The sequence below is a fragment of the Musa acuminata genome, chromosome BXJ2-5, assembly GCF_036884655.1.
Source record: "Musa acuminata AAA Group cultivar baxijiao chromosome BXJ2-5, Cavendish_Baxijiao_AAA, whole genome shotgun sequence".
Classification (NCBI taxonomy): Eukaryota; Viridiplantae; Streptophyta; class Magnoliopsida; order Zingiberales; family Musaceae; genus Musa; species Musa acuminata.
Window position 1 is genome coordinate 40450679 of NC_088342.1, and position 24285 is coordinate 40474963.

General features: G+C 40.2%; 2 protein-coding genes across 5 annotated transcripts; both read right to left on the minus strand.

Annotated features, from left to right (window-relative positions):
- Window positions 1-11338: 11338 nt before the first annotated feature.
- Window positions 11339-13424, minus strand: LOC135584441 (dof zinc finger protein 1-like). 3 transcript variants are annotated; one of them, XR_010487103.1, is made up of 3 exons: window positions 13217-13424; window positions 11701-12822; window positions 11339-11611 (listed from the first exon to the last, which is right to left on the minus strand). XR_010487103.1 is itself a non-coding variant. In XM_065109470.1 (2 exons), the coding sequence occupies exons 1-2, from the start codon at window positions 13238-13240 to the stop codon at window positions 11857-11859; spliced, it is 990 nt and encodes a 329-aa protein (XP_064965542.1). In that variant the 5' UTR covers window positions 13241-13424; the 3' UTR covers window positions 11339-11856. The 3 variants fall into 3 exon arrangements, 2 of the variants coding, with proteins under 2 accessions (XP_064965542.1, XP_064965543.1); XM_065109470.1 differs by having other exon boundaries at window positions 11339-12822; XM_065109471.1 differs by lacking the exon at window positions 13217-13424 and adding an exon at window positions 12982-13210 and having other exon boundaries at window positions 11339-12822.
- Window positions 13425-15352: 1928 nt separating this feature from the next.
- On the minus strand, window positions 15353-23705 carry LOC103985711 (uncharacterized). Of its 2 annotated transcripts, none has more exons than XM_009403507.3 (9): window positions 23186-23705; window positions 22506-22637; window positions 22065-22188; window positions 20540-20658; window positions 20225-20449; window positions 18498-18574; window positions 18251-18386; window positions 16352-16555; window positions 15353-15968 (listed from the first exon to the last, which is right to left on the minus strand). In XM_009403507.3, exons 1-9 carry the CDS (start codon window positions 23654-23656, stop codon window positions 15909-15911), a joined length of 1548 nt encoding a protein of 515 aa, XP_009401782.3. In that variant the 5' UTR covers window positions 23657-23705; the 3' UTR covers window positions 15353-15908. The 2 variants fall into 2 exon arrangements, with proteins under 2 accessions (XP_009401782.3, XP_009401781.3); XM_009403506.3 differs by having other exon boundaries at window positions 20540-20664.
- Window positions 23706-24285: the final 580 nt, after the last annotated feature.

The following is a 24285-nucleotide window of genomic DNA, read 5'->3' on the forward strand; positions in this document are numbered from 1 at the left end:
TCCTAACATTTGATAAGACCCTCTGTGGACAACGCTGAAAAAGGGTCCTAACATTTGACCCTCCTAACATTTGATCCCTTCGAAGTGATCAAGGAGGATCGATCCCCTCTAAGCGATCAAGGAGGTCGATCCCCTCGAAGCGATCATTATTATTCCCTTTTCTCTCATTTCTTCCACGATAAGACCTTATGGTCTTACTATTTGGTATCAGAGGCTGGTATCAGAGCGACGATAAGACTTTAGGGTCTGGTCTTATCATTTGGTATCAGAGCAACGATCCTTGGCATTCTCACTGCAGTATTGTCGTAGCTATCTTAAAAAGAATGCCCGCGGCCACTTCCCTGCTTCCCAAGCCGCAGCCCACCCGCTGTTGCTGCTATCCGGCCAGCGACCACCATCGCCCCGCTTCCTAGCCAAAGGCCAACGTCGTCCGTCGCTTCCCACACGAGCCACGACCGCTGCCTCCTTCTCCACCGTCGCCCGCCTCCCCTTGCGTCGCAGCACAGCCGCCGATTGTCGCCCTCCTCGCGGCGACCGAAACAGGGCAACTCACGGAATGCCCTTGTTCCCAGTCGCGTCACCACCACTTTTTCCTGCCGCCTTGCCACCGCTCGATCACCGTCGCCCGCCCCCCAACCGCAACCCTAGTTGCCTCCCCTTGGGTCGCAGCCGCAGACGCTGATTCCTCTCCTCCACCAGCATCAACAACAGAGCATCCTCTGCTGCCGCAGTCGCCGGACCCTCCGCTGCCTCTCAACCTTGTCAAACGCCGCCGCAGCCACCTAGCCTTCAATCTGCACGCAGCCTCCCAGCCCTCAACCGGCAGCCTCCCCTCCTCGTTGTGCCGTAACCGCCACAACCACATCTTCTCCCATTCGAAGCCCATCTGGTCGAAAGGGGACCCTGCTTCCCCTGCTTTTAGCGAGCCCCACCATCGTCGTTGCTTTCCGATCGGTGACCACCGTCGCCGCTGCTCCCCGGCTAGCAGTCTTCCCTCCTTGCTGCTCCACCCTGCTCGAGCGAGAAGGACCGCAACCGCTGCTTCCCGGCCAACGGACCAACCCCCTCGTCACTTCTACCGTTGGCAACGCTGCACCCAACCGCGCCACCATCGCTGCCTGCCCTTGGGTCGCAGCTGTAGTCGCTTGACCATCCCTCTTCGCGGTGATCAAAACAAGGCAACCACGACCGTCGTAACCACCGCCGTCTCCTCAATCGCACGCGATTCCTCGGCGTCACTAGTGCCTCCTTCCGTAGTGCGACAGAGACAAGCATCGTTCCCTCCCATCTGCACCGTCGCAGCCACCGCGACAGCGAGCCCTTGGCAGCGCTGCCCCCAGCCGCACCACCGTCACTACCTTCCCTTGGGTTACAACCGTCACAGCCGCTCGACCTCCCCTCCTCGTGGTGACCACAATAGAGTAACTTTGCATTTTTTTGCCGTAGCCACCAATCACTGTAGTTCCCGGCCAGCAACCACTGCCGCCGCTACTCCTGGCCAACGACCAACCCCTCGTTCTGCAGCAGCCGCCCTCCAACATCGAACGCAGCAACCGTAGCAAGTACGCTGCCCTGTCTCAACCCCAACAGCGCATGCAACACCGATTCCTCTTCTCAACCTCGGCCGTTTCAACGCCGCCTCCCCCTTGCTTAGCATATTTTGCCACAACCGTAGGTTGCCATCACTACAGGTTGCCATCACCGCAGCCTCAACCCCGTTGCTCGGCGATCACCCCTTGGGTCGCAATAGCTGCAGCCACATCAACGCAGTCGCCTTCCAACCCCGGCGCTCTCACTCCATGCAGCGATAGAAACAAGGCAGCAACTCTTCCTCCAACGCAGCAATCGTAGCACTGCCCTCGGCGTCCACCTCCTCGGCAACTTTGCATCGACAGTGTTGATGCCCTTAACCGACACCAAAAACAGGAGTTGAGATTACAGATTTGCAGTCTTATACAATGACCATTGATAACTCGGTGAAAGCACAAATGGAAGCATTGGAAATTAGAATTGAGAACCGACTGTAAGAAATACTTAATGATTTCAAAAAGAACCTACTGGAGGGCCTCAGCAAATATGGAGATCTGACCGGTGAAATTTTCGAGATCTGAAAATATAGGAAAAAGGCCCCAAGATTGTGACACAAACTACTTACACATGAAGGTGAAATTTTCGAGATGGAAAGATGGAGATCTGACCGGTTGGATCTCTAGGGCAGAAAATTTTTTCCATTTTCACAAAACTCCAGAAGAATCCAAGGTAGAAATAGCCTCAATCCAACTCGATGGAGATGCACTCCAGTGGTACGATTGGTATGAAACTATTTACGGAGTTCCTTCGTGGGAGAAGTTCAAAAGAGGGCTTCTTGTTCGATTTGGCTCATCCGAATATGAGAATATTGATGGCCAGCTCGCCAAAATTCGTCAAACTTCTATAGTGTTGGAATATCAGAGTAGGTTTGAAAGATTGTCAAATCAAGCTAGAGATTGGTCAGAACAACAGCTTCTGGATACATTTATTGAAGGGCTTAATTCGGAGATCCGATGTGAAGTTAAGGCTCGTCAACCCCGCACTATGATAGCTGCGATCTCATTTGCACATCTACATGTGAAAAAAATTAGTAAGGAAAGATCAGCAAGGGGTTTGCACTATGATGAAAAGTGGAGTATGGAGCACCAATGTAAACAAGGGCAACATTTGATGATTGAGCCAATTAGATAGGAACCGAAGACAGAAGAGTTGGACTCCGATTATGAAGGTGTGGAAACTAATGAAGATATTGAAGCCATCACATATACAATGCATGCATTGGCTAGCTATGCTAACCCACAAACTATGAAAATCAGAGGAACTTTGAAGCATCAGCTTGTCACTATTTTGATTGATATGTGCAGCACTAATAATTTTATGAACAGGAAAGTTGCAGCCCGATTAGCTTACCACATTGAAGGCTGTGACAGATTCGAAGTAAAGATCATTGATGGACGAATTTTAACTTATGATAGCAAAGGCCAGGAGTTTCTTACAATGATTACTACACTGAAAGACTTACCTGTTGCTTACACTGTCAAAAAGTGGAGACCATACTTACTTGATCAACGGATTGTGATGCGTTGCAGATAGCTTATGATTGAAGTGCTGAAAGAGAAGCTCCCCGAGATTGAGGGAGGAACTGTTATGACCCTTTTTCTAAGTTTTTGAATAATATTTATCAAGTCTGTTTAGTTCAGTTGTTTATTGAATCGGTTTTGTTCAGTTAGAGTCAGGTAGAGGTTTATTTAATATTTATTTATTATTAAGAGTCCAAGTCCTAGTGGATTCTAGGTGGAACTCTATAAATAGTGATGTAACCCTTTCTTTTGAGAATCAATCAATGTTATTCCACTCTGTGGACAAACCCTAGGAGGCTGATCCCCTCGAAGTGATCAAGGAGGGTCGATCCCCTCGAAGTCATCAAGGAGGCCGATCCCCTCGAAGCAATCATTATCATTCCCTTTTCTCCTCTTTCTTCCACGATGAGACCTTAGGGTCTTATCAATTAGTATCAGAGCGACAATAAGACTTTAGGATCTTATCACTTATGTACTTGAGAAGGACTAAGGATCTTTTACTGATATATGGATGAGGTAGCCTCAAGGTTAAGGGCTACATGGGCTCGAGTTTTCAGTCTGATACCGACAATAGCAAGTCAAACTCAAAGTATGTGTTCACCGTGAATGAAGGAGTAATAAACTGGAAGAGTTCCAAGTAAGACACTATTGCTGACTCGACCACTAAAGTGGAGTATATTGTTGTAGTAGAAGCAGCAAAGGAGGAAGTTTGGATGAAAAAGTTTATCGTAGATCTGGGAGTCATGCTGAATAGCGAGGAGCCAATTCCCTTATATTACAACAATAATGGGGCGATTGCTTAAGCAAAGGAACCTAAGTCTCATCAGAAATCTAAGCACGTTCTGAGAATGTTCCACTTGATTAGAGAAATCGTGGCTCGTAGTAATGTAGTAGTGGAAAAAGTTCTATCCGAAAATAACATTGTAGATCCATTGACAAAGTCATTGTCTTACATTATTTTTTAGCGTTATAAGGGTTTTATAGAAATCAGACATATAAGCGATTGACTTTAGGCCAAGTATGAGATTGCTAGTTACAAGTGTCTTGCAAACTAATCACGTGAGTGATGATACGTGTGACATATTGTATAATATTTTTTGTTATTATTATTATGATATTTTCTCACTTTATATTATATGATTAATATATATTATGATGTCCTTGGATCTATACAATGAGAATTATATCATGATGAGGTCATGATAGTGACATTAATTCACCTATAAACATAGATCGCTAAATGTTCCCGATAATAGGTTACTCGAGATGGACATTAAGATAGCCGAACATGTCGATGTGCTATATATTCGTTCATATGATAGAAGTAGCTGGTCTTATAGTTGATTATATGGGAACACTAGGAATATAGTGCAGGTTCTTATTGGAGAATGGGTTCACTGAATGATCCACTTACGGAATGTTGGTTGACTAATGATACCTTATATTCAGACAGCAATTCTGTAGTTCCAATTGTGTGTCTAGTTCTTAGACTTGAGACACCAATGATATCTTGTATGAGTACTTCATTGTTTGATATCGAAATTTTAGGTTTAAAAGTTTCACACCTAGCATAACCAGTCATCGGGCGTGGTAGCCAACCTTACGAGGGTAATTGGGTGACAATAGAGATCATCCGCTCTCAATATCATAAGAAGAATATCCTATGTCTTCTCACTCAAGCAAATCTCTAGCTAGGGTTAGTCGGATTATGATGAAACTGATAAACATAAGATTCAAATTAAAAGAGAGAATTCTCTAGGAGAATCTGATTAGAGTGAGACTTTGATAGATTTTGTATTGGTCTGATTGTGGCATGCCCAATATATAATCTCTAGGATATTAAATGGATGAGGGACTATAGATACATAGTAATTAAGGGCAGATATGTTCAATGGATTAGATCTCCCTATGCCATCTAGGGACTATGGCGTAGTGGCCTACTACATTCGTAGCTGATGAGTTAAGTGAATTATTATGAAGATAATAATTTATTAAGTCAGAAGGAGTTCTGATAGATGTAACTCATGGCCAGCTTAGTATAGGGCCTAGAGGGTCACACACATACGGTGGATGATATGACGAATAGAGTATTGAATATGCAATATCTAATAAGCCCATATTTTAATGGATTCTTGGGTGAGACCCAATAAGGCTTAGAATGGTTATTAGATGGGGATCCAACATCCATTAAGCCAAGGGTTATTGGATAGAGATCCAATATCCAAAGAGAAGAATCTATTAGGGTTAAGTTGAGAGGGCTCTCTATAAATAGGAGAGGGACCAAAGAGTCATATGCTAGATTTCTTTTGGCCGCCCACCTCCTATCATCTCCTTCCATTTCTTCCCTTGCCACCAACCCCTATTTTGGTATGAGGATAGTAAGAAGGGCTAGCCCCTTTTTATTTTGCTGTTGTATGGTGGTGTGCGAAGGCAAGAAAGAATGTGCAACGAGATGAGGTGCGTCGCTATTTCATCCATCATATGGATCACCATTAGAGAGGAGTTTGTGAGAGCTCCTTCATCCATGAACTAGGATCTACAGATTAGGAGATATACGATCTCTCCTATGTGAGAACATCTCACATATCTTACGCAGTTTTCGGTTTCACGAGTTTACGCTCCCAATTATTACAGGACGATTGATTCTTTTGATAAACCAATTTTTTTTTTTTTTTCTCGTTGTATATGTGATGCTCTCTAAGGTTTTCCTATAAGGAGTACCTAATGAACTCCCAATCTAAGTCATCAGCCTTGTAGTGGTGATAAATGGAAGACAAGTGGTAGTAAGGGAAGGAAGGGGCAGATGTGAGAGAGGCGAAGGTGATGGAAGTAGATAAAGCGATGGCACTAGAAAGGAGGGCGGGGGGCATCTATCGCTAGATGTGGTCAAATACGAAAATGTTGAAGGCACCGAAGGAGTAAAAGATGCCATAAGGAATGTCAAGGTCGACAATAAGGTGGTGGGTTCGACTAATGAAGAAATCGGAGATGGTGTAGAACTTGCCAAGGGAGGATGAATCGGAGGGCGACGGTCGCTCAACATTTATATCAACATCGACGTAAATGCAAAGGGGGAGGAGTCCACCACCACCAATGTCAACTGCACCATCATTGTCGTCTACCACTAAACGTTAAAATTATCTTTTTACCCTTTATTTTTATGTTTTTATCGATAAAACTGATATCGTTAGGGTAAATGGATCTAATTGTTTTACTTTTGTAACTATATGATTGTCAATATAACTTTTTAAAGTATAGGGATCGGGACATTAAAGATATCTAACTATAGGGGACAATATGTACTTAGCCTAAATTAATTTAAATATTAGGTTTACAAAGATATTAGTGACAACTAAATGTTGGATTAAAACATAGTTATAATAATGAAAGATCTTTTATATTATGATATAGATGATTGAGATATATCTGTAAGGAAAGAATTGAAAGATTAGTGAAAGATAATATTTTAGAAGATTTAAACTTCGTTGATTTTGATATTTACATATATTACATTAAGGAAAAGTAAGCTAAGTATACAAAGAAAAAATGCTAGAAGAAGTAAAGAACTCCTTGAGATTATTCATACTGATATCTACAAACCATTTCATATTCTTTATTTCAATGGAGAAATGCATTTCTTCACATTTATAGATGATCTATCCAGATATGATTATATGTATCTAATATATGAAAAGTCTCAAGTTAATGATATTCTTGAAATATACATAATGGGATCAATAGATAATTAGATAGAAAAGTTAAAATTATCATATCTAATAAGGTGGTAAATTTTATGATGGATATAATGAATCTAGTCAGAAAGTTGATTCTTTTATTAGATTCCTAGAAAAATAGGATATTTGTGCTTCATTTATCTTACTAAATATGCCACAAGTGAATAACATTGCTGAAAGGCAAAATTATACTTGTATGGACATGATTAGGATCATTATGAGTTATTCCTCTGTACCCGAATCAATAACATTGCTGAAAGGAAAAATTATATTTTTATGGACATGATTAGGAGCATTATGAGTTATTCCTCTATACCCGAATCAATGTGAAGTAAAACTCTTAGAATAACCATGTATATCTTGAACAGAGTTCTTAATAAGTTGGTTTTATCAACTTCATTTGAGTTATAAACTAAAGGAAATCTAGTTTAGGATATTTATATATTTGGGGTGTTTTGTAGAGATAAGAGTCTTTAATCCGCATAAAAAAAAATTGAATCCAAGAACTATTTTTAAATATTTTATTAGTTATCTAGAAAAATTCAAGGAATATAAATTTTATTACCCTAATCATAGTATGAGGATAATAGAATCTAATAATACAATATTCTAATAAAATGATGAAATCAATGGGAGTGAAGAATCTCAAAGGATTAATTTTAATATCGAGGAGATACAAGTTAATTATTCCTTGTCATCTCATATTCGAGAGATTATTATTCCTCAAATTATTAAGAGAATTGATGATGATGAACAACAAAATAGCATTAATAAACTCTCGTATGATATTGATATTATCGCTACTAATCTTGTAGAGCAATCACAATCAGTAATTTTGATAATTTCTCAAAGAAAAAATAAGCATATTATTGTTGATAATTATGTGATATATTTACAAGAATCAAATTATAATATGAGGATAAAAAAGGGACCCATTATCATTTTCATATGTCATAAAAAATAGTAATTTTGAAAAGTGGTATGATGTGATAGAAGAAAAGTTAAAATCGATGGATTAGAATAATGTTTGAAAACTCGTTGAATTGTCCAATAACTATAAAGAGTCAATTGCAAATTGGTCTTCAAGACAAAATGTGACTCAACAAGTAATATTGAATGATATAAAGTCAGAGTTATAGCTAAAGATTTTTCTCAAAAAGAAACATCGACTATAATGAAATCTTTTCTCTAGTTTTTTAAAACGATATGTTAAAGATCATCATTATATTATTAGCTTATAATGATCTTGAATTATATCAAATAGATATACAAATAATATTTTTGAATGAGAATATAGATGAGAAAATCTATATGAAACAGCTTGAAAGATTTACAAAAAAGAAAAAATAAAGTTGGGCTTACAAACTTAGAAAATCTATTTATGGCCTTAAATAAGTTTTTGGAAATGATATATAAAGTTTTATTATACCGTTACTTTCTTCATATTTAAGAAAAATACTATTGATTAGTGCATATATTTGAAGGTTAATAGGAGCAAGTTTATTATATTAGTCTTATATATGAATGATATTTTGCTTACCATTAGTGATATTAGTTTATTGTATGAAACTAAGATGTTTCTCAACAAAATTTTTCAAATTGTTGATATAAATGAGGCAGCATATGCTATTGACATTGAGATATTCAGAGATAGATATTAAGGAATATCTCATAAATGATATATTGATCAGGTTTTAGAGAAATTTAGTATGCAGTTTTGTTCAGTTAATAATACACCTACTACTAGAGGTGAAAGATTTAGTCAAAGCTAGTTTCCGAAAAATTATTTAGAAATGAATCAAATGAAGGATATTCCTTATATATACGTAGTTGGAAGTCTATTCAAATCTGTACAATAGTTTTGTAGTTGTAATACTGGGTAGATACTAGAGCAGTCCATGAATAGAACATTAGATTATTGCAAAGAAAATAATGAGATATCTACGAGAGACAAAAGATTACATGCTCATATACAAGATATCAGATCAACTTGAAGAGATGCGATATTCAGATGTTTATTTTGTAAATTGTCTCGATAGTAAGAAGCCTACTTTATGATTTATATTTACATTAGCTAAAGGGGTCATTTCTTAAAAAAATATAAAACAATCGCTTATTGCATCATCAATAATGAAAGCTAAATTTGTGACATGTTTTGAGGCCACAAATCAAACTTTATGGGCATGAAATTTCATCACAAGACTTGGTATGATCGACTCAATTGTTAGGTTGTTGAAGATATCTTATGATAACATCATAGTAATTTTCTTCTCTAAGAGTAGTAAGTACTATTATAGTTCCAAGCATATCGAGATAAGGTATTTGGTGGTTAAAGAAAGAGTCCAGAAACAATACATATCAATTGACAACCTGAGCACCACCTTAATGATTACTGATTCATTTGCTAAAGCTTTACATTCTAAAATATTTAAAAAATATATTCTTAGAATAGGGCTTGTGAGAAAATGCTGATGCATGTTTAGGTAGATAATACATTAATGAGAAATTATAAATCTTCTCTAATCTTTTCTTAGTCACATAATCAGTCATTAAAAGATTACAACTATTCTCTCATCCTCTCTTATATCTAATCCATCGATCGTAGCGATGAATCTAGTTTTTTCTTTTAGATCAATATCACTATGATTTTTTGATTTGCGGTGCCTTTGCAGATTAAATAAAAAAAAATTTATGATATCAAAAAATACATATTGTAAATTTAATGTATTGTTATCTGATTTTAATACTGATATTAAGGTTTCTTCACATAATAATAATATATTATAATTTTTTATACTTATACATATTTGTATTATATCTCTAGCTTTATCCTCATATAAGCTTAAGCCGACGTGTCATAATCCCAATTGATAGGATCATCAAATCTTTATATATCAATTTAAATATGTAATCAGATTAGATGCCCGAAAAAATGGAGGATCACTTACTTGTTTAATATGCGGGAGAGTGGGAAATGCTTGCTTAACAATTAAGCATTGCTTGAGCTGAAGGAAATGGTGGAAGGATAAAAGAATTCCCGAGCAGATCATAGGGTACATATAATCCACTACGAATACCACGATGGATGGATGTGATTCGCGAACTGGGACCCCCCAACTCCCCCTTACGAATCAGGGAGAGAGAAGCATCCTCGTGCCCACGTGTTCTACCAAGCGGAGCCCGATCGGAGGACCGGCGATGGCCCACGACCCATTAACTCCGATGTCTTAGATATCACCGGAAGGTTCGTGGAATTGCGTTCGCATCACGAGAGACGACTCCTTCGTGCATGTCGTCCCTGTCTTGGCGTTTTAGGGTGACACGAGCAAAACGGACACGGTCGGTGGTCGCATGGCTCTGCAGGTGGTGGTCTCGGGGAGTGGCTCCCCCGTAGCATTTCATCCCCATCGGCCTGAGGCCGACAAGTTCACGTGTCGCTCCTAGTCGACGTACATCAGTCTCCCAGAGCCCTCTGAAGTGTTGCTGCCACCAAATCTGACCATCGGCAAAGCATTCAACGCAGCAGCGGCAGAATACCTTTTCCATCGCTAAGCCAATGACCCACCCCTCCACCGAAACAATAGATGTGGCTTACGTCGGAGGAGTACCGGCTTCTTGCCGTCCAAATGTGATGGCAACCAAAACAAAAGAGAGCCACACCTTCCTCCAGAGAGTATCATGCAAGCGAGTAAGATATCGGTGTCAGGATGAAGCCAATGGTGTGGGTCATTCTTCTGCCCACATCCCAAGGAGAATGTTTGCAGGGAGCCCACATCCGGGAAATCAATTAAATGTTTCCGAGGAAGTAGAGTGGCCTCCTTGTTTCCAAGTAGAAAGGCATGGGAGAGGAGGGTGGTGGTGAGTGGGTGCAGGAATCATTAGCCGCAAGACTAGTGCTGAGGCAGGTGAAGTCTGCAATTTCCATGCCTCACGACCCAAGCTTTCTTCCTCATCCAACTGGCACTGCAACTCCTAAGAAACCTGTTTAATGCTGGTAGTATACATATATATATATATATATATATATATATGTATATATATATATATATATGTATATATATATATATGTATATATATATATATGTATATATATATATATATGTATATATATATATATGTATATATATATATATATGTATATATATATATATATGTATATATATATATATATGTATATATATATATATATGTATGTATATATATATATATGTATGTATATATATATATATATGTATGTATATACATATATATACATATATATACATATACATACATATATATATATATACATATATATATATATATACATATATATATATATATATATATATAATTAATTCGAAGGAAAAAGTTCCTCGACGGGGAGAGTATGGGCATGCCAACCTATTCCGGTCTATCTTAAGCTTCTCGTGGTGCTTTCATAGTTGGGAGAATCTCACTCGAATGATGAGACGTGACATCTCAGACTGATTCAAGAGGGCGACACAAACGACAAGAAGAACATGCATGCCAACGTGAATTGACGTACACAAAATCCCTGTTTCTCGAGTTACAAAGTAGAGCAGTACAACTGTAGTTTTCCCTTCTGCCCCCGTTTTTGGCCAATACAAATCTGATGCAAAGTCCGCACAGTCGCCACACTACGACTCTGTTGCCTAACCCAACCAAACATTATCACAAACGCTACCCATTCTTCTTCTCCATCTCCAGCGAACCAGGCGATGGACCACTACTAGCAAGGAGGTGTATCACCTCCCTTTGTCATCACTGCACAGAAACAAAGGAAGAAAAAATGTGGGTTCTCTGGCCTAACCAAAGGCTACTTTTGCACGGTAAGATATCATTTTGAAGCCGACCTAAAAAGAAGCTTCATGCTGCTGAAAAATGAAGGCTGTAAAAGAAGAGAAGAAGGGAGTGATGGAGAGATACGAAGAAGGAACTTCATGTGGCTTCTGTCTTTTGTTAGTGCTGAGCCACCCGAGACCTAATGGATAAGCATAGTGTGTTGATTCCTACCATGAGCCTCCTCCACCGAACATACCATTCCAAAAACCAGGAGTGGCCACACCTTCCTCCCTGCTATTCTCCAACTCGGGAGTCGTGCTTGTATCAGCCACTCCTGGCTTTACGTCTTCGAACGGGAACACAAGCCTTCCATGAGCACTCTCCTGCATCCCCTGCAGAGCCCCGTACCCGCCGCTACTCCCGCCTCGTCCTCCTTCCCCTCCTCCTCCTCCTCCTCCACCAATTCCCTCTATCGGGAAGTTGAATGCAGGAGCCCTGAATTCCTGCAACACAAATCCAGTTGGGTATTCCGGCAGTGGCACCGGCACGAATGTCCCGATCTCTCTCGCTGTCATTCCACTACTCAGCAGCTCCATGGCTGAGAGAGCACCAAGTGCATTGCATGGGATGCTTCTACTACTGGTGCTGCTATTGTTGTTGACGGTACTGCTCTCCAAGCTGGGGAAGTCGTTGTACTCGGGGAGTCCCGGGTGGGGGAAGGCCATGTTGAGATCTTGTCCCTCATGGAACTTACGAGAAGTAGAGAGGGAGAAGGGAGGGGAAACGTGCTCGGTTGGAAGCTTCTTAGGATTTGACACTAATGCTGATGCCGCTGTGGCGGTGGAAGAGGTGGCGGTGGTGGCGGCGGTGGAAAGGAAAGACTTCTTGTTCTTCCTTGAGCCACCACCGACGGGAACATTTCTGAGGGATCCACCCTCGGTCCAATACCTCCTGCAGGTCTTGCAGAAGTACCTGGGCTGAGTGAGGCTGTAGTTGTTGTAGTAGCAGAACTTGGTGTTGGTGGAGTTGCACCGGGGGCAATTGAGGGCCTGCTCCTTCTGCGGCCTAGCCCTGCGCTCCGTCACCACCTGCGACATGGCTGTGGAGCAAGTATTGCTCGCAGTGGTGGTGGTGGTGGAGGGGGAGGAGGATGCAGAGGGCACCAGCTGCATGGGCTTCGCCAGCCCTATATCCTGAAGAGCAACAAAACCGCAACCCCATGCGGACCAATAATTAGACATACAAAACATTAGCAAACATCTATATATGTTGGAGAGCTGTAGATATCCACGATTACATGAAAAGGATGATCCGAGGGAAATCAGAAAAGATGAAAGAGAAATCAGACTCACTTGGTACACCAACCTGTTCATGCCTTTGCTTTTACCTCACAAGCTAAAAAGGAGGAGAAAGAGAAAGGGAGAAGAAAAGAAGGTAGAAAAAGAAAGTGATTTGCTTCTTTCAAGGATTAAAGAGGAAGCCATGACAGTATCATAAGAGATGATGTACCAGAAGAGATCCAACACAAAGAATGAAAAGACCCAACAAAGCGCCATGCCCTCCCTCACATATCCACAGACCATTTACCTGACGCCACTGAGCAGCATCCATGCGATCCGGATGAAGCTGAGAGAAGAAGAGGAAGAAAAAACGGCTGCTGCCCCTGGAGAAGGAACGCTTATGGACGGCGGTGGAATCGCGGTGCGGTGGTGCCTCTCATGGCATCGAGAAAGTAAGAATGAGATGGCTGCGGTGAGAGGACGCGAGTCCGCCAAAGCTTACCATTTGTGCGGGCGGTCTTGTCCATTGCTGCCCGTTCGCCGTGTGTGATTCGAGTGCACGAGCAAGACGGCAAGGTGGGGCCGTGACGCAAGTGCGGACGCTGACGTGGTACGTTCCTGCGATGGAGAGCTGTTGTGTGGGGCCGGTGACATGAGTTGTCCACAGACGGGAATCCGCCAAGCGGGGCCCCACTTCTCGTGCCGATGGGAGGAGAATTGCGGGTACAAAACCATCGAGGTCTTGCACTCCCTGCCACGTGGCGCACTCCCGTGCCTTGCGATTGGAAGATAGATCAGATGATGCATTTTTGGGCTTTTTGATGAATCAGCTGTTGGTGGCGAGGGAAAGGAGGAGTTTTGACCCGATCGGGATCGGATCGACATAGTCGACGGGTTGGGTTGAGTCGATTTAAGTTATCGGATCGATATTTACGTGGATCCGCATCCGACTCGTGGACAGGTTAAAAGTCTCCATCCAATTGATGATCTTATGGTTGCAATTGATTTGAACGAGCTTTATGCTTATGCAGACCGTAGGATGACGTTATGAACATAAAACACGAAAGTTAACTCGTACCGTACGATGACTTTACATCCAAATAACGCCCCCGAAACAGTTCGGGGGGGGAAACAATGGCCACCGTTCGAAGCAACAATCAAGTACGCACACGAATCTCAAAGCGGCGTTATCAACTCAAATAGGTAGGATTCGTTTTGTACGGGCGCTTAACGGTGGTGACGCGAGTCGTGTCTGAAGCGGCTGCGAGTGGTCGGCACGGCTATAATTGCTCATTACGATGCCGCTCGATAACATCATGGTCCGCAGGCCCCCCCTGGCACCGTGCACCACGAGACATGCCACGAGTCGGGCCCAGGCGAGCATGTGTTGTCTGGTGAAAGCGACGCCCTCGGCTGACAAGCCACGTACTGAACTCCGAGGGTGATCGCAGATGTCGGGTAAAGCGCGAAACGCATACAGTGCGTATCGGATCGAAAGAACAGGAGAACGATTCCGAGTGTCGACCATCCATGTCCGCTGTGCCCTCTTCTTCCCCTCTCTCTCTCTCCCCGCCTCGTCAAGTCGATCGTTGTGCGTGCACTTTGGCTCCCAAGGCAAGCAAAGAATGGCTGTGGACTCCATGAACACTCCACGATGTCGTCCTGGTGGGATCTGCTGCCGCTGTCAATAGATTTAATATGATACAAAATATTGAAGTGCTCTTGTGATGTTCCTCTTTGTCTTCCACTGGCTTCGTCGTCCTATCATTTTACACTAAACGACAAGCTGCGTTGCTGTGCTTTGATGCTCTCGCTGTTCCCTTTTGTCCGCAGGCAACACAGATGGATGGTTAAGCAGACAATTTGCCTTTCTATTACAGGTGTATGGCTTAAGGCAGCCATTCACTCATCAAATCTAAATGGGTACGTATTGGTTGAGAGTGGGAACTATTCGCTGGTCGTTTCCCGGTCTTCTCCACTTGCAGAAAAGGATGGACGGCGGAATTTATTCTCGTGCGCAGAAAGCTGCGGTGCAATGAATGATGACAATCTGAGTTAAGCTGATGGGTTCATATCCGAGACAAGTTTCCACGTTTTATGTATTTAATATCTCAAGACAGAACTACTAATTTCGGCAGATTGGTTTTAATTTTCGATTCCCTATGTCTCGAGTCAAAGTGGCCGACGCACAAAAGGATAAAATATAGCTTTTGTTTTACAACAAAAAGAAATACTGATTTCATTTTTTTCATTACAGGCAGACCTCACATCGACAAAGTAATTGATGCACAAAACATCACAACAAGGATTATAATAGAACGTGAAGCTCAAGATTGCAGCCATATGTGGGGGCCAGAAAGAGAGAGTGTACGTCGGATGGGAGTCTAACCCAATCCCACCTACAAACCTGTCACCCAACATGCCCCTTTTCTCTCTCAAGAAATTGACAGTTTACACTGTTCAGACGAAATGCATTGATCGAACAAGGCTATGACAGAATTCTCTACTCCTCAACCAACAACAAAAGTAAAAGCACATAGGCTAACATGTTAAAAGCATCTGTGTCAGATCTACTAAGAGAATAGTTGACAAAATGGAAAAAGAATGGGCATAAAGGTCAATCTCAGCCCCCTGTCTTCTCTGCAGATGGGAGGCCATAAACGCATTCATTTTTCCCTCACTAAGGCCAGATTAGGCTACCAAAGATATCTTCAAATGAAACGAACAGTATGTTTTCTTGGTTGGAGAAGTTGTACCAGAAGACATGAAGTTGGAAGGTGAGAAGGTTCAGTCTTCTGTGTCTTCTCTGCAGATGGGAGGCCATGAACGCATTCATTTTTCCCTCACCAAGGCCAGATTAGGTTACAAAAGATATCTTCAAATATTCTTACAACAACAGAATCAAGGTGGAAGCCATGCAGAAAGCCTGAAACGAACAGTAGGTTTTCTTGGTTTGATGAAGTTGTACCAGAAGACATGAAGTTGGAAGGTGAGAAGGTTCAGTCATTCAACTTGCAAACTGCCACAAATTTCTGTACTGCATTGTGATACTGGGTTCCCTGTAAAGTGGAGACAACACTGTTAAATAATCTGGGATAAGACGTATAATTTGAAACAATTTGGTTTCTATGAACTGAATATTTGGTAGGGTACCAAAGCTGAATCAAATGATTATCACAATTTGTAACAATATGGGCTAAATTATTGAGGGTTTGAAGAGGATAATTTATCCAAAACTAATCGGTCTTTCAGAATATTGAAGTACACAGCTGCAATGATTATAGTGGATATATGGCTTTTCAACTTTGGATTGAAAACTAGGACATGGTCATATCTTGAGAAAAGAAAACATTAGACTGTCCGAAAACAAAGATATCATCAGGCCAGTTTAACATATAACGGAACCAAGACAACAACGTCAGCAAGCAGGTTGAGACATTACCTCCCAGTAGAGTTGTTTGCAGTCAGTGCATTGCCAGAACTCAAGATTTCGGTCAAAAAGGCAGTCAGGAATGACCTGGAATCCCCTAGAAGCTGCAATAGCTTCTTCAATTGTCAGAGGCTTCTGAATGAAGTTTCCGTTGCATTTTGTACATCTTGACATGAGTTGTTCCTCGGAAATTTTCAACTGGAAGGTCTCAATGACCTGTCAGAACTAAACAAATCAAAACTGGCACAGAATGTAATAGTCATAATAATTCTTTTAGTGAACATAAATGTTACGACCATTGACCAGTGTATCTTGATAGTTCGAGAACATGATTTCCTAGTCGGATTTGTTTTGTAGATCTAATTTTGTGAAAACTGCACACATAACCGAGATTGCTTCTTTGAGATGTTATAACTCATTAAACGACAAAGGCAAAATAACATAACAAAAAGAACTTTTCTCAAAAGAATCAGGTCTTACTGACTGACACATCAAGAAGATGAAAATGAAAAGGAAAAGGTCAAGTGGCCAAGATGAACCAGAGCACCATTTTGAGGTACTGATCTGAAAGAGAATGGGTTCGGATTTCACTCTTGATACTTAAGATATAAGATATTTAATAATAATAAGTGGAATGAAGTGCATACTGCACCTAATATGGGTGATTTAATGGATATGTTTAATGCTTCATATAAAGTAGCAAAATAGAAATCTTAAAGTTCTAAAAATGACTGAGATGTTGCAGTTGGTTGTTCAAGTGATTTTGGATTCCAAGATGACACAGTTAAATTAGTAAACAACTGCACCATTCAATTACACTAAGAGCACATTTATATTACTATAAGTAAACCACTGAAGTGAATTTATAGTCAAAGTGATCTGAGTTCTTGTGTTAATTCACCAAAAATAAGATGCAATTCTGAAGTGAAGTTCCAAGAGGCCAAAAAATTGAAGGTGGTCTTTTGTGCAAAGAGCTCCAGAATCATTTTAGGGGAAATGGGAACAGGAGATTTCGTTATTTCATTTGAATTTTGTAGAGCTCAATTTTGGTGCTTTTCAGAAAACCAAATACTACTTGTGAGTGATTGATTGGAAAAAAAATCAGAGCTCACTTCCCCCTTAATTATGTAGTTAGGCTTTTATATAGCTAATTTCACCTTGAGCCTGAACCATGGAAGTCCTAGGTCATCTGAAGTGCATTCCACTAGATATTTTTAGCCTGCAATTTAGTTGATTGTGAACCCAACCACAGGCTACTAGTTATTTTTGCGGACCATCAAGTAGCTAGCAATGGCAATGAATCAGCAATCAAGATTTGTCGAGAGCAACCTATGATAACCAACTGCGGCTCTACGGATTGTTTACCAATCTAATAACAGATGGTAATACCAACTATGTTAAATGATGAGTGATCACCCTCCAATGTCCTAACAAAGGCGACAATCTGTCAGCAAATGAAATTGGGGTTTACAATGGGCTAACAATTTGCCTGCAATCACTGATAAACTAATATTGACTAAAAATTGGCTCACTAAAAATGTTGATTGATTAAAGATCCTCAATTGTTTGTCCCTAAAGAAGGGAAAGACAACTATGAGCAATCGCTATGTAGTAAGAGGAATGATTGACAAAATGTGCATGGTCATTGATTAGCAGTTTGTTAGCGATGGCCAGCCTGTAATCTGCCAGTGGTCCACAATCATCAAATGGTGCGCTCTACCAGAGGCTAACAATCTAACAGTGGTTTTAATTGTAATCAATGGAATACAACCAATAACAGCAGTTTACAACTCTCAACAAATCCACTGAGCAACCTTCATGCTATCCATGACAACAAGGTAGTGAGTGAACTGGAGATTATCTTAATAAGAGATGTCTGATATATACTGAACAAATATTCCATGCAATTACCTCAAGTAGTTGGTCATTCTTGAGTGAACTCTTCACCTTGTATACTTGATTCCTCACCAAATATTGATATCTCAAAAGCTTGGCATCTCGTGTTAACAGGACCCTTTTCTCTTTGTATGCTTGATTCAGTAGCTGCCTACAGAAAATAGAGGTTGGATAAGAATCATATGTTTCTGTTAAAAAGAATGTGACATACACATGGTTAAGAAGAGGTACTAAAAGTCCAAATGTGTTTTCACAAACTAACCTTGGATCAGGCTTCCTTAAAAAAGGAATAGCAGCATCAATGCCAACACATCGTAGATGTTTTGCTAACCCCTCTATCTATGGATCCAAAACTGTATCTAGTTAGATTTAGTAGAATTTCCAAAATGCACATGATAAATTAAAGAAAATACACAATCAAATAACACTAACAAAAGCCTGAGTGATGCATGAAAAATAGGTCAAATATAGAAAGTAAACACGAAAGTTTTGGATAAATGTTTATACTAATTGTGCTAAAAAATAGTATAAAAACATATAAGAAAATCTATATAGACCATCTGTTAAAGATCAAGAAAGCAATTAATAAGAAAATATAAGTTTTCAGGACAATATCATAAGGACCTAGTACTGGACTTCCCGCTATATTTGTTGAATTCATATGTGATCCAATTTTAGATCAAGCTCTGATTTGAAAGCCAAATGTGATTATATAATTTATATGCATCTTATGTAAACCATCATTAAATACAGTTCTAAATTCATCTGATAGTGAATACATTATTTCATGATACTCGACATACCATACATTCTTTCGTTGTCTCCTACGAAACAAGCTTCATAATATTAGTCCTTGTTTATACTGTAAAATTGGTTAATTTAGTAAAGTAATCTCTAGTAGCAATCTTTAGGAGGCCTATTCTTTCAAATTGGAGAATACTCCAACAGCAATTGGTTGCTTCCAAATCATGACCAACCAATTTTAAACAATATGACTTGATCCGATCCAATCCAATAGTTGAATTACAAGTTCATTATCTAGGTGAAAATCAAACCTTCATTTTGGAAGCCTGAAGTTTGTAAAAATCAAAGTTATAGTTTATATAACCTGAACCGAGCAAATCCAATTATAGTCAAACTTCATAATGTTAGTTCAGATTTCAGGCCCTGACTATCATGATTTTATTCTAACATTATGCTTTTGGATACTATCTTGCAACCATTAGATTTAAGATTCAAATGTAAATGAAGGTGGTACTCATAGTAAAATTAACAATCCACAAACCAAAGAATATTTGACTGAATTGGTTCATAATTGACTAAATTTTGATCGGATTGAGGTCAATCTGGATCTTATCAATCTAGAATGAGCAAGATTCTGCTTAGGAAAGTAAATGCTTATTTTAGCATTGTTAGGGTGAAATCAGTTCATAATCAGGTTTATAGAATAATACCACTATTAGTTTGAGTTTTTAGTTAAAAATCTGATAAATGTAATTTTGAGGTCATGAATTAACAAGCACACATTCGTCGAATACAGTGATGCCTATTTTGGGCAGTATTTCGGGTGGGCAAGCCTTGATACAAATGATAAGAATCTTAATTCATGACCTAGATGACTATAATTCAACTCGCAAAAATAAGCTCTCTGCTTGTCGGGGTTGGACTGTGTGCCTGCCTAACTTTTCTGTCACTTGTCAGCTTTAGCCCCCTTTTGAATTAGTTCTATGGCCTGAACTTTTGAATATCAAACCCCCAATCTTGATGCATGCTAAATGATTCAACACCTCAACTGATGCTGAAGAGAGATCCCATATAGACGGAAGCCTTATGTACTAGGCTCACTTTAGGGATGTCTATTTTCCCTAATGACATAAAAAGTAATAAGAACACACGAGAAAGCCATACTACAAAGTCAATGACTATAAGCAATCAAAACTAGCAGCAGCGATACAAATATAAAGCAGTGCACAAAGAAAAGTCTCATACCATCACATCACATAAAAACTTTGGGCTTCCATCCCCACCGAAGGATACATCCCATGGTGGAGGGCCTTGCCAATCTTCATCACAAGTCAATTTCTCTTTGTTCTTTGCATTTCCAGATGACTGCTTTTTCTCTTTTCGTCTTGAGGTCCGAGGTATTTTGTCTGATTCCTTCAACATAATTTTTTCGCCATGTCTCCTGACATTGTTCGAGAGACAATCATCAAGCTGAAATATATATATCAACAAGAAGGCCATAAGGTGGGTATAACTGCAAAATGTCTCAAAAGAGAAAATTTTAAAATCACGTGATCTGACCATATCAGATGATTCACAACATTCAGTAAACAATTTGTTGGAGCCTGATTCTGGGATGATTTCCTTTTCTATAACAGTGGCAATGAAATTCTGTCCAGGAGGACTAGGTTGTGATTTGGCTGCAGCTACAATCATTCAAAGTTAACAAAAGAAATTGAACAGCATTTCAAAGGATCTGTTCTGCAAGAAAATTTAAGAAATAAAAATCCTAACTAATCATTATCTAGCAAAAAATCTAGTGATAAGACCCAAAAGACTTTTATAAGATAGAAAATTACCATGAAAAGAAAATGAATCAGAAAGATTATATGAAGGTAGGAAATCCTGATAGAGTTGTCATGCTAGATATAACTTACAAAATTACAGCCAAGAATTTCAGTATCATATAATCATGACATGCTACCATCGTACAGCATAGCAGGTGCCAAGGCATGTGTTCTCCCAATTATTACACCTGGGACTCAACAAGTGTGTTCACATAATTCCAGTATGATAAGACCAGGGCAACAAAGCATTACTTTAAAGAGGCGTCCAATCACAGAAGGCTCTGCAAATGAAAATAGAAGACTGGTGGGATGCAATAATTGCTTAGAACAAAAGTCAGATCTAGCAATGGGAAAACATGTGTGATGAGATTAAAGGCTACCAAAATTTTGTAGCTATTGGTATTGGTGAAGTTGGCTCAACCCAAGCAGAAGGCTTGATAAGACTATAAAGTGAATTTGATGTCTCCAAAGAGACTTGTTTTTAGGGTACTGAAATCAGTGGCTATTATAATAAGTCCAATACTTTAATAATTTTAGTACCGATTATTTCTTGAATGGATCATCATGAGGCAGGATAATAACCTCATGCAATTGTCCATCAGCTCCTAATGATCTTAACTTTCACTTTCATGTTAAAATATAACCGTTGAACCTCATGAACTACAGGATTTATAACACACCAGAAGTCCATTCGTATAGGCTATTCTATTGACCATAAGAGAAGGCCAGTGAAAAATTAGAAAAAGAAGGCAGAAGCACTTCAAGAATATTCCCGTCACCACTGTCACTTTTACATCTATTTTCTTTGTTCTTTTTTTTTTTCTGTTCTTATCAGCATCAAAAGATTTTTTTTCTAAATACCTATTTGATTAAGGCAGTCACCGCAAATGTAAGAGAGAGTATATTTTGTATCAATATCCTGAATTTGGCTTTGCTACTATACTTGTGAGCTGTGAAATGAATGTCAGCTTAGTGAATTTGGGGAATAGAGAGGCAAAAGAATGATGGCTAAACCAATATCACTAGCTCAGAAGACACTAGGCTAAGCCATAGGCATTGATACACAAGACTGCTAAGTCCCCAGACGTTTAAAACTTGTCACATAACCAACAAAAAAAATTGATATGGAAAATTTTGTCATTGTCCATCACACTGAAAAGTAAGATAATACAACACAAGTTCAACAAAAAGAATGTACTATGGAAATTTGATCAGGACATATACATATAATAATAGTTCCAAGCTTACAGAGGATATACCTTTGGTGATTATTTTTTGCTGGAAGACATCAAATATTTCAAGCAAGTAATACGCATCAGCTGCAGCATATAATATCTGCTGTTCACTAAGAGGACGGCATGACCAGTCACTGCATTGGAGTTCCTGTAGAAAGAAATTGTTGAGCAATAACTCCAGGAGATGTTTGAAGTCCAATATAGAAAATTATATGATGCTTCAGGTCATTTTTAAATTCTACTTTAGTCAACTCATACAAAATGAAGAATAGAAAAGGATATACAAAATAGGAAGGGTACTTGCAGACATGGAAGAACACATGATAAGGAGCCATTTGTGGTATTTTGATGGAGTACTAAGGCCTTTAATGAAAGCCAACGAAAGCCACTATCCATTAGATATATTACATGTTAACATGAAAAAGAAATCCAGAAGTCTATAAGAAACCTCATGCAACAACCAACCTTTGATAAAGAGACATTAAGAACTTCCTTGCAGATAGCTGCTAAGCTTTTAGTATCCTTTGGATGTTTTTTACCCATGGTTGGATTCTTTAGGTGATGGTAAATGCTGGTGATATCCATAAAAGGCTCCACCTGTCCCAGAAAGACATAGTTATCGTTTCAAAGAAGTGAGAACCATTAAATTAACATTAAAGAAAAGGTCCCAGATTCAAAGAAAAACTAGCATTACAAACTTCAACATTCCATTGTAGTTCCTACTTGTAGGCCACCAATTATATGAGAACCTAAAACAAACATTCCATATCTTTCCCAATTGACACTGTTGTCATCATTTTCCATAGATCAATAAGTCCATCGAAAAAATTCGAATTGATCAGAGACCGTAACTTAACATATGGGGAGAAAGGCAAGTCTGCTGAGAGTGCCACCGACGACCTAAGCAAACCCTTATACTGTTCTCAATCTTATTTAAAGGATCTTGTGGTGATTGTAGATAGATCTCCTTTTAACTTCATGCTGTCCGCTGCATGTAAAATCGAAAGATGACCAAAAAGGCGGCCGTGCATCCAATAATCCGCACAATGTTTGGCCCAATTTTCAATATATATCGAAATTAAAAGTCCTAAAACAATGCAACACCAAAGAGCACAACGTTTACAGAGTATGCGGAGGAAGATTACTCTATCGAAGCCAGGATCGCATCCGTTGGCGGAGAAGGTGGAGGAGAGGTATACGAGATCCTGTTTGAACTTAAAACCAAGCTTGATTACCGACGACGACTCGAACATATCCCTTAGCGGATCCCACAGGGCAACGAGCGGGACGGAGAGTAGGTCCACCAAGAAAACCGGCGAGTCTCCGACCACCGGATCCGACGGGCGCCGACGGACACGGCAGGCGATTTGGAGGAGGGACACGGTGGGGAACGACCGAGCCGGGAGGTCGGCGGCGGGGGCGGAGTCCCCGCCGCCGACGGTGTCCTGGTGGTGGAGCCGGATGGTCCGGTTGGGCTTCCACTCGGCGTCGAGGCCGACGACAGGGGAGCTGCGGAGGGCCCAGCAGAGGAGCGCAAACTCGGGCGAGTCCGCGGCCGCCACCATGTGGATCTCCATCATCGGCGGAGGCGGTCGCTCGGGTTGGATCGGCTCCATCGCGTCCGGACCGAATCGTGTCGTGTTAATGGCGCCGGGCTCTTATCTACGACCCAGCTCGGGTCGGAAGAAGTTTGGTGGGACCACCACATGATTAATTGGTTGTTACTTAACCCAGTCGGTCCATTAAAGCCCAAAAAGTATTGGGCTGGTGACACCAACGTCATGTGTGGTCCAATCTATTATATTACATATTGGATCTCTTAAATCTTTGAGATGTATGATTATTCAATCAAAATCTTTATCATTGTATTTAAGTTATCTGATACAAAGAATGAGATCTAATGGAGGATTTGTCAGAAGGTTACTGGAAATTGCCACGTAAGTGCAGAGTTCAGCCTCAGTCACCAGCTTTTTCCCTATGTGAACGTTCGTACGTTTGAGTAATCAAACATAGTTTATTGGAAAACAAATCATCGGCGTGGTAGTAGTCATTACTTCGATTAGACTGATGACAAGGCTTGGCATGTACTCTCTCAGGCTCTATGCTGTCCAGATATCTAATCGTCTACGTCAAGTAATCCCACGACAAGTCCATCAGCTCAAGATTTGAATGTTCCAATCTTGCCATCATCTGGAAAGAAACAAAAGACCTGTGAAGGATATGTTTGGTGTTAAGATACCACAGA

Bases quoted from the DNA above. Each gene is read 5' to 3' on its own strand.
- LOC103985711 (XM_009403506.3), bottom strand. From the start codon at position 23,656: ATGGAGCCGATCCAACCCGAGCGACCGCCTCCGCCGATGATGGAGATC. The intron at 22,638-23,185 runs GTAATCTTCCTC...TTTCTGGGACAG, and splicing joins GCGATCCTGGCTTCGATAGA to GTGGAGCCTTTTATGGATAT. The intron at 22,189-22,505 runs GTTGGTTGTTGC...TTCTTTCTACAG, and splicing joins TTAATGTCTCTTTATCAAAG to GAACTCCAATGCAGTGACTG.
- LOC135584441 (XM_065109470.1), bottom strand. From the start codon at position 13,240: ATGGATGCTGCTCAGTGGCGTCAG. The intron at 12,823-13,216 runs GTAAATGGTCTG...GTTGCTCTTCAG, and splicing joins ATGCTGCTCAGTGGCGTCAG to GATATAGGGCTGGCGAAGCC.